The sequence below is a fragment of the Centruroides sculpturatus genome, unplaced genomic scaffold (assembly GCF_000671375.1).
Source record: "Centruroides sculpturatus isolate CEXI.00-Female unplaced genomic scaffold, Cexi_2.0 scaffold445, whole genome shotgun sequence".
In the NCBI taxonomy this organism is placed as follows: domain Eukaryota; kingdom Metazoa; phylum Arthropoda; class Arachnida; order Scorpiones; family Buthidae; genus Centruroides; species Centruroides sculpturatus.
Window position 1 is genome coordinate 205,869 of NW_019384683.1, and position 10,970 is coordinate 216,838.

The 10,970-nt window shown below is 29.7% G+C and overlaps 1 protein-coding gene across 1 annotated transcript in view; it reads left to right on the plus strand.

The window, feature by feature from the left end:
- LOC111627006 (transmembrane channel-like protein 5) overlaps positions 1-10,970 on the plus strand; it is an 84,983-nt gene that overhangs the window by 40,534 nt on the left and 33,479 nt on the right. The window contains exon 8 of the mRNA XM_023370549.1: positions 10,164-10,322. Within this exon, the coding sequence (XP_023226317.1) occupies positions 10,164-10,322 (159 nt within the window). The remainder of the gene's footprint in view (positions 1-10,163; positions 10,323-10,970) is intronic.

Genomic DNA, 10,970 nt, shown 5'->3' on the forward strand with positions numbered 1-10,970 from the left:
TAGAGTGAGCTTTTGCAATTCGGGGATTCCCCTTGTATTACTTTTCAATAAAATAAACTGAATTAAGTTTGAATACAAGTTTATTTTAAGATTTTATATGAATTTCTTTCAGACATTCGAAGTAATTTATTAAGCAGCCTATTTCTTTTAATTTCTGCAAACTTTTTTATGCGGTTTTAAGTTAATTTTAACTCGTTGTTTTGGTTTTATGCGATTTTAGAAAATTACGGAAAGTATCCCTACTTTTTGAAGGCAAGTACAGTCTTTTTTTATGCGAATTTTTTATATGCGCTTTTATGTAGAACGTATCCACCGCATAAAACGAGACCTTACAGTATTTGGAATTTTTATTTAAAGGATTTTTATATCACTAAAAGATTTTTAATGATTTTTTATAATTTTTATTGAAAGCAATCTTAGCATTATTCATTAGATAAGCAGTATATAGTTAACTCTTGATTTTTTAAATAAATGATTGGCAAGATCTTTTGGATAAGTGAGAATGATTTTGGTTTTTGACTGTAGAACCGATTGAAAGATGAGTTGTAGAGGTAACTCTGCTAATTTATAATATTTTTTAATAATTTTAAATTTGAACTGACTAAAACTTTGATCTAAATAAATGCAAATACATCAAAACTTGAATTTCTTTAATTTCAACTATACAAGTTGTGAAGTAAAATGAAATTCTTAAAAATATATGAACATCTCTCATGATAGATAAGAATATTTTCATATACAGTATCATCTTGGTAATCTGACATATGTAGGACCAGAACAGCATCAGACTAAGGAGATTGTCAGATTATTGGAAATAAGGTGAATTCAGTTTTGATATATGCTTCTTGTCCTTAATTACTTATATTATACTTGTATCCACTGTGGACATTCTTGTGAACTAGGACTTGTTATACTGAGGGAAGAGAAAAACACAATTTCCAATTAAAATATATTTATTTTAACATAGTCTTGCATTACAAGATTACGTCCAAAGTGGATACAAGAATAATATAAGGTGAATTCAATTGTTTAATCATTAAGAAAGAAAACATTTGTTTATTTGCATATTAGTATATTGTATTAATCAAAAATATTTATAGATCATATGTTACTGTTGTTTAGAGTTCTGAAATTAATTGTTGATCCTTTAAAATAAATTTCAGTTGTCTTTTTGCCATTTTGTCATTCAAGCTGCTGCTGTTGTTGATAATTGGTGTTGGTGGATTCACAATAAATTTAGTGGAAATTGAAACAACCATGAAAAATTGACGTCATGTTTAATGGGAAATGGAGTTTGAAGTAGTAGGAATTATCAGCAGTTATAGTAATAATTGAGAGTTGACTAATGTCAAATTACTGAATGTGTAGAACTAACAAATGTATGGATTACCAAGATTGTACTGCATTGCTTTAGTTAAACTAAAATTTATTTTAGAATGTTTCATCACTTATCAGTATTAATAAAATTGAAAATGTTTTAAACTAAAACTTAATTTTTAAATGAACTTTTTTTTGTATATTTGTGATTTCTTATAGGATTTTCATAGAGGTAAGTTTCTTCTTTCTTTTTATGCTTAATAGCAAATAACTCTACCATGTTTATAATAAACAGCTTTATTATATGAAATATGGAAGATTTTATTACACTAGTTATTTTATTAATTTTTTAAAAAGCTATAAAATATACCAGTTAATTGAAATATGAACAATTTATATCTCAACAGATTTTTTTTGTTTGTTTTTAATTTTTGTTTATTATTAATATTTTCATTGTATACACAGTAGAATTCATTTATTATAATTACAGATATTGTTATCAATTATTTAATGTTATCAGACTAAGCAAATAATATTCTCTCAAAAATAATCAGCTTAATAATAAAGCAGAATTCTTAAAACATAGAAATTAAATAGACTATAAAACATTGCTTATTGTAATGACAATTTCAATTACAGTCCACCCATTAATTACATGTGTACAGTTTTTCAGCCATTTTTGATCTCCTCCCTCTTCTATGTACAATGATGTACTTCTGTTAAACTCTCTCCCCTTTAATTATGTGTACATAGTTCATGATCTCCTGACAGTCAAGAAATAACTAAAAAATTCTGCAAATATTTACTAATACTTTATCCACAATGCATAATACTTTGGACTGTGGGAGAAATGGATTGTCAGGATCAACCTCAATTTCCCAACTGAGAGAAGCAGTGATGGATGGCCATTAAAAAACAGAATGAAGTGTCGACTCAATAACCTTTGCTAGCCATTTGTTGCAGGAAACCACAATTGTGTGTTTTGTTTCATCAAGTTATGTAAGATAATATGTCAAGACAAGTCATCAATGTTTAACTTGACAAAAATGCATCATCCTATTTAGTAATTTAATTTTTAAAATCAGTCCAACAGATGATAACTACCAATTGATCACCATAACAGAGATGACATGTCAGAAATAATGAAAAGTATGGAGAAATACAGTATGTAGTAATTACTAAACTATGGAAAAATAGATTACATAAAATTAGCATAATTTATTTCAGAAATCCACAAGAAGTCAAATATCAAAGTTGGACTTTCCTTCATATCAGCAAGAAAAACATATAACATACAAATCTAGGAGTTACTGATTCCAATATAATGTTTTCTTATTCATTTAGAGATGTCTTATTTCTTTTGGCCAAATAGTTATATTTGTTACTAGATTAGCAAAATGGACTTTAATTATATTCCTTCACATCAGATGATTATAAAATTTATAATCATCTAATGTGAAGGAAAAAATATCGAAATAATCATAGCATTTTAGGTTTTGCATTTAATGTAAAACCTAAATACTATGGTTATTATGATTTTTTTTCCTCACATTAGATAATTTGGATTATATACTGTATTTGGACAATCTTTAATAATTAAATTTTATGCCTCATCTATTTTGTGAAACCTTTATTTTCAAATCAGTTGAACAAATCATTTATTATTTGATATTTGTATGAAATTTGAATATAATTAAATAGTCACATTATGATAATGATTTATAAAAATTGTCATACTTGAAAGTGAAGTCTTATGTCAAATATTTCATTGTGTACTTGTTTAATTTCAGACAAACATTCAATTTTTAGCGGAAATGGCAATATCATTAACAATTACAACCATAATTTTTGTTGTACCAATGTTTTATATTTTTCTTTCCAAATATGAAATGAAAGATAAGTTAGTTCAACTTTATCTCACTTTGTTCAGGTACATTCATTGTGATTTTTAAGCTCGTTGTAATTGTTTTGTTCGTAAAGAAATTTTGTAAAAACTAATAATTTTAATTTTAACATTATTTTTAATAATTTTTATATCAAGACAGAATAATTCTCTTTGAAAAATTTTTTAGGATTGTAACCCTGGAAATAATTATATTAGGAATGGTTGTATACTTTNATAAAAAAAAACTATATTATATACAAATAAAAACCCAGCGAATCAGGTCCTTGCAGCTAGTAATGAATAATTCCAATGACCCATATGCATACAAAATGATGGCATTTAGAGCCCTAACTAAACAGGTATGCACATATTACTGAAACATCCTAAACACACTAAGACAATTAAAATATATTTAGAATATAGTACACACTTGCTAATCTGACTCTTGATAATACATCATCTCAATTATCTGGCCTCTGGCTTTCATGTAAATGAAGTGTGTCACATGGATGGTCATCCAGTGTGATGCCACTTACCAACGTTTAGAAGTGTGGAAAGTGGTTGATGGTTGACTTGGTTTGGTAATTGTCAGTTATGGCTTCAAAAAGAAAACATGTTATGTTAGAACTCACACAGAAATTAGAAATACAGTATTATAGAAGTTAAAGCAAGGTTGTTTCCAAAAGTCCATTGCTATTGAGTACAATGTTGGATGTGCCACTGTTTATAATATAAAAATGAAAGAAAATCAACTTCAACAGTATGCCAGCCAAATGGACACTGAGTTGAGAAAATGAAAAGTTATTCAAAAGGGTAAGAATGATAAACTTGATGCTGCTGTTTGCAAATGTTTCATACAGCATTCACTAAAGGACTAACTATCAGTAGCCTGATAATCAAAGAAAAAGGAGGTGCATTTAACACAGAGAACTTGGCAGCAGTAAACTGTTTACATCAAGCAAGAGCTGGCTATCAAACTGGAAGAAAAGATGTGTGGCAGTTGACAGTCACTGGGGAAAGTTGGTCAGCAAATGAAAAAGATGCAAATGAGCTTAAAAGGAAATTGGAGAACATAATAAAGGAAGAAAAATTAATGCCTGTTGCAGTGTACAATGCTGATGAGATTGGTTTCGCTTTCAGAATGCTTCCTTCAAAAACCCTTGTCAATAATGAAAAGGAAGTTCTTGGGTATCTACACTAATATTATAAAGAGGTAAAGTTTGTAAGTTTGGATGTAGGAGGTAATCTCCGAAACTACTCATCCAATTTCAAAAATTCACCAATATTTCGAATGGACCTTCAGGGTGGACATAGTCTGTATATTATTCTGTTAAACTTCATATAAATTAAAAGATATCATCTAGGTAAGCGTTACATTTTTCATGTCAGTGGGTGGCAAGGGGCAAGATGCCTATGTATACAAGATAGGTAATCGCACGGTGCAGTCGCATGGTTGGCAAGATATGCAGTGCACGTGTCCGAACTTGTACAAAATAAAATTAAAATATATACAAAAAAAATATAAAAAATACAAAAAACACTTTAAAAAATTTTCCCCGACTTTCATGTACATGTTAAAAAAATTAACAATGAAAATTTATGTGATTTTTGAATAAAAATACAGTAGAGCGTCGATTATCCAAAACGTCAATTATCGGAAAGAATTCCAGTCTGCAAATTTAAATTTTCGCCAGTGCTGTGGCGCTGCAATCTTTGACTATGTCTTGGGCTACTCAAATATTTTACGTTTTTGATACTAAATTAACTTCTGAACTATAATTTTTTATTGTTTTTATATTTTTCAATATATTTATTTTGTTTGTACAAAATAAAAAAATAATTTTTAACGATACAATAGTCTTCGTTAGGCTTAACATCGACGAAAATTCAACGCNAATGTAAAACCTAAATACTATGGTTATTATGATTTTTTTTCCTCACATTAGATAATTTGGATTATATACTGTATTTGGACAATCTTTAATAATTAAATTTTATGCCTCATCTATTTTGTGAAACCTTTATTTTCAAATCAGTTGAACAAATCATTTATTATTTGATATTTGTATGAAATTTGAATATAATTAAATAGTCACATTATGATAATGATTTATAAAAATTGTCATACTTGAAAGTGAAGTCTTATGTCAAATATTTCATTGTGTACTTGTTTAATTTCAGACAAACATTCAATTTTTAGCGGAAATGGCAATATCATTAACAATTACAACCATAATTTTTGTTGTACCAATGTTTTATATTTTTCTTTCCAAATATGAAATGAAAGATAAGTTAGTTCAACTTTATCTCACTTTGTTCAGGTACATTCATTGTGATTTTTAAGCTCGTTGTAATTGTTTTGTTCGTAAAGAAATTTTGTAAAAACTAATAATTTTAATTTTAACATTATTTTTAATAATTTTTATATCAAGACAGAATAATTCTCTTTGAAAAATTTTTTAGGATTGTAACCCTGGAAATAATTATATTAGGAATGGTTGTATACTTTTGGTTTTTCTCATCTAATAAGAATGATAATCCTTTTGTAAGTATTTTCATATATAGTATACATTTCACTTTTTTTAAAAAGTATTTAATAATATGGTTTTTCCTTTTGTTGTTTCTGTTTAGTGCTGGGAGACAATGCTAGGTCAAGAAATTGTTCGACTTTTGATAGTTGATTTCGCATTTATTCTGATATTCCAAGTTCTCATTGGAGAAGTATTTAGACATTTTTTACATAAACATTTCCCTAAATTAGTTTCAAATTTAGAATTTCCTATTGCTTGGAATACTCTCAGTTTGATATATACCCAAACTCTAACTTGGTAAGTTAATAAAGTGAATATTTTTCATTTAAATAATTTTATTATTTTAAATCAAATTTAGAATATGTAAGTTTTAATATTNGACAAAAATTCAACGCGAAGCGACACGCAACGGAGAAAATTTCAATATGGGATAAATTAATATATTTTTTTGTATAAAATCGGTTATCCGAAATATTGATTTTCCGAACAACCCCAGTCCCCAATTGATTCGGATAATCAATTCTCTACTGTATGTGAGATCCGAACTTAGTGAAATAAATTGTTTAAATATTTTTTGTTGAGAGGGAAAAAGTTTAGAGAAATAAACACCAAAAATGACATTTAAAAAGATAATTAAATTGTTTTCCCACGGACTTAGTTCCTGGTTAAAGATGATACATCGAATGTGTCACCCGGAATGTACAAAGAGGACAAAAACAAACAACTATTGGTCAGTGGTGGAACCCAGTCCTAATAAGGCAGTGAAAAAAACCCAACGATACCCCCTTTATAAAAAGGAGGGTTGATGCAAAAAAGACAGTCTCCGGAGTTTGGTGTGAACTGTGGATTTACGTGAACGGATTAGCCGCTACCCAGAACTATTCTAATTGCCGCCGTTCAGGAGAATCACCGCCTAAAGAAGTATCAATGTTCAAAAGAATTTTGTGCCACATAGAAACCAAATATCAACGTTCGAAAGAACTTTGTGCCACATAGAGACTTGAGGACGAAACGACTATTCGACAACTTATATCAAGATATTTATCCTCGTGCGAAATACATGTGAACTCTCTCTCATTAATACGGGTTATTGGGAAAGAAATAGCTGTGTTAACTGAAATTGAATATGATTTGTATATAGCTTAAATAGAACAATAAACGGGTATTATGTATATAAAGCAAATCTATAGAGTGTAATTCCTCTGATTCTCTCCTTCTGCCTCCATCCCCGAACCAAAAATCCGCACACGCAACTGTTCGCGTAAGGAAAATTAATGGCCAATCTGGTTTCTGTGTCTGTCCTTAAGACACAGTGGTGTTGTCCTGACAGGGCGCCAAAGAGGTGCCGACCCTGTGGTCACATGTACTTACTTTGGGATAGTGATAAAAATTTGTATATTTATTTTTTACTGATACTGTTATAGTCACAAACTGAATTCCATGTGGGCAAAACCACAGGCACAGCTAGTAAACAATAAAAAAAAATGCATCACTCTGGTTGCATGTTGTAACAATGATAGGAGTCATAAACTTTTTCTTCTGGTGATTGGAAAAGCCCAATAGCCACAATGTTTTCAGCACAGCAGGACAATTACACTACCAGTAGATTGTTGTGTTCAAAAGAAAGCATGGATGGACTCAGAAATTTTTTCTCTCTGATTCCGTGATAAATTCATACCAGCTGTGAAGGAAGAACTGAAGAAAAGAAACTGTAAAAGAAACAATTATCTTCTCATGCCAAATAATTCTTACCAGATAAAAATTAAGACTACTGTTTTCTATTATATTAACATTCTAAAATTTGTTTCTTTTCCCCTGAAGATGACATCTATAAATGTCAAAAGTATGTGTGTGGTTTTTTTGGTGTTTTTGTATTTTAATTATTAAAGTTTATTAATGCAAATAGATAGGAGTCTTAATTTTTATCTGGTAAGAAAAAGAAACTTCCATTAAAAGCCATCATCCTAATTGATAACACTCACAGTCAGCCCTCTGACTTGTCTCTGAAATCAGGTGATATACAAGCTGTCTAACAAAAGCTTCTCCCACCAAATATGACAACCTATAGATCAGGGAATTTTGGAATCAATTAAGTGTCACTATTGACATGCAATACTTACCTCCCTATCGGATGAGTGTGTAAACGATTCTACTAAAGCTATGGAAGCACTCAATATGCATGATGTTATCCAAAGAACAGAAGCATGGGACATTGTGAAGAGTACTACAATAGTGAAGTGTTTGGAAAAAAGCATGGTCTTTTATTGACACTGTGTTGAGTCTGCACCAAGTGATAGCCAGTCAATTCAGAATCATTTCCGACGCTGTGTTCATTGATATGTTCCACAAGCTTCCAGAAGGAGAAGTTGATGAAGAGGATGTTACTAATTGGTTGAATGAGGAATATTGTTTAATAGATCAGGCTTTAATAGATGAATAAATTAACAAAAGTGTGCAGGATGAGAGGGATTAGAGACAGAGACAGAGAGAATAAATATTGCTCACACTGCTAGATCAAAAGCTGCCATCATTTTCCTGAAGTATATAATGCAACAACTTGATACATGCATTACTGATATAAATGATTGCAGTGTTCAAAGTGATTGCATGACAGTGTGCCATCGACGAGCATCTTCATTAAAGCAAATAAAAATCCATGACATTTTTTGAAGTGACTATACTGAGTAGATGAAACATTTCAATTGTGCTGTATTACATTTTAAATTTCTTTTACTATATACAAGTATTTGTCTCTTATTTGTTTTTTAAATACTTGTATACTAAAGACAGTAAACATATAGCATTAAATTTAACAAAGAATTAAACTGACATCTTTTATTTCTTAGTAATTCAGCACTCTCACTAATCTGACATTCCTGGGAAGGAATGGCTGGATTTGCAAGAGTCTATAGTATTGCTATTGAACATGGATATTCTAAAAGAATGATCTGATGTCTAGCACATATATATGCAAATGCAAGGAATAAATACACCATCACAAATTCTCCCAATCCCTAAAATAATCATTGAATATGTCATACGATTTCATCCTGTATATAAGGAAATTGCTAGAAATAGAGATGTCATATTTATATATTGATGGATTTCTCCTGCATATAAGCCATACATAATTGTAAAGATCCCATGAATAAAATGAAAGCACCAGGAATATATAAGATCTTGATACTGGATGAAAGATTTGAGAAAGATCTAGTATAGATATATACTAGATCTTTTTTTTTCTCAGATTATGGACTAAACAAATTACAGAACACAAATACAACATAGAAAAGATGAAACAAACTTTTGCTCTGTCCATATATACCTCTGAAACAGGATTGAAACCAAACTTGAAACAAGTTAATCTTCTTGGACACATCATTCACATAGAGCATGGTAAAGCAATGGAAGCTCTAGAGATTTACAAAGCGTGATTGAGAAGGGAATGCCTCATTTGTGAGGAGGAGGTAAAGATTTCAAGTGCCTGTCAAATATTTTATGATGATCCAAATGGGAACCAAGAAAATGGATCTTAATAAGATCCATTTTCTTGGTTCATTGTTGTGGCTCAAAATGTATCTATTATAAATGTATAACACTTCCCCCATGGGGGGAAATTTTTCGAAAAATCCATTTTTAGTGTACATTCTCTTGACATACCTTATTAAAACACAATCAAAAACGCAAAAAACCGCATCTAAAATAGTATAATAGAAGCCAAGTTCTTCAAAGCCTTAATCCTATCCATCGCCCCCCAGTGGGGAATTTCAACATGTGTATTATATAAAAACACGTGCGTATTCAAATGCAACATTGTGTCAAAATTTCAAAGGAATCGGTAGGAACAAATGAACGTTACATTTTTATTTATATAGATAGATAGATGATGATCTGCTTTACTTCATCCACACAGAAAAGCAAATTTAGGTCGTCATACTCTCAGAGTTAGCACCATCTGTTGGACATAAAAGCCTTAATCCTATATGATATCTTTTAATTTATATGAATGTTTAATGGAATAATATACAGCATATGTCCACCCTGAAGTTCCATTTTAAATATTGGTGAAAGAATTTTTGAAATCGGATGAGTACTTTTGGAGATTACCTCCTACATCCAAACTTACAGATCAATTTAAATATGTATATATTTATACTAAGACCATCGAACATGATTTTGAATTTTACCATAATTCATTCTAAAGTTTGAAATGTTACATTGCTCTTCTCCAAATTCCATAATAGAACAAAAGGTTTAAGACATGAAGCAGACCTATAATTAGGCAAAAACATAAATGCCTGCTGGTGTTAAAACAAGGTTTTTGGTGAGTTGAATATATTTCTACTTTTAGTTTGTGTCTATATACTGTATATATATATATATGATTTTTAAATTAATCTTATATGTATCTAATCATGTTTTATTTTCAGGAAGAATTAAGTCACCATAGAAGAGGAAGCAAAATTGTTGTAATTGAAAATCCCTTCATGTATATTTTCAGACTTATATTTATAAATACAGTTGTAATAGCTACAATGTGTTCTTTGGGATATTTAATTTATTACTTACTTGAAATAAAAGCATTAAAAGTAAGCTGTTGATATTTATTAAAAATTTTAATTATGCCAGATATAAGTTTTTTCATAAATAATAATTTTTTTGAAATTATGAGGATGTTTATAAAGCTATAAGAATTTTCACATAAGTTTATATTTAATCATACTTTATTGGTATTATAATTTTTAACAATGATTTATATTAAAGTCACATATATTTATTGCAAAGATAAAACTAATTTTGTATTCTAATTACTGTAAGGTCTCTTTTTATGCGGATTATTTTTATGCGATTTTGAAGTTGTGCGGTTTGTATTTCATCCAAAAATTTCTTGGACATACATACATATAGGCTTGTTTAGGAAGCCCGCGTATAGTTAGTCTCCAAAAATCGTGGAATGCTCAAAGCTCACTCCATTTGTTCCGCTGATATATAACGTTTATGGATGTAAAGGACAGCTAGATCTACCTTAATCACTTTAGTTCCTAGCAATTTTTGATATAAATGTAATTAAACGTAAAAAATACTTAAAACTGAAAAAAACAAAAGAAATGCGTTAATTTTGAAGAAAAAGCTTCAAAGTTTAACTTCCTTTGTCTCGCCCTTCTGTGAAATTTAACACCGATGAGTCATTGTTTACACATCTGGATGACCTTGAACACAGCTGGAGTTGGATTTCC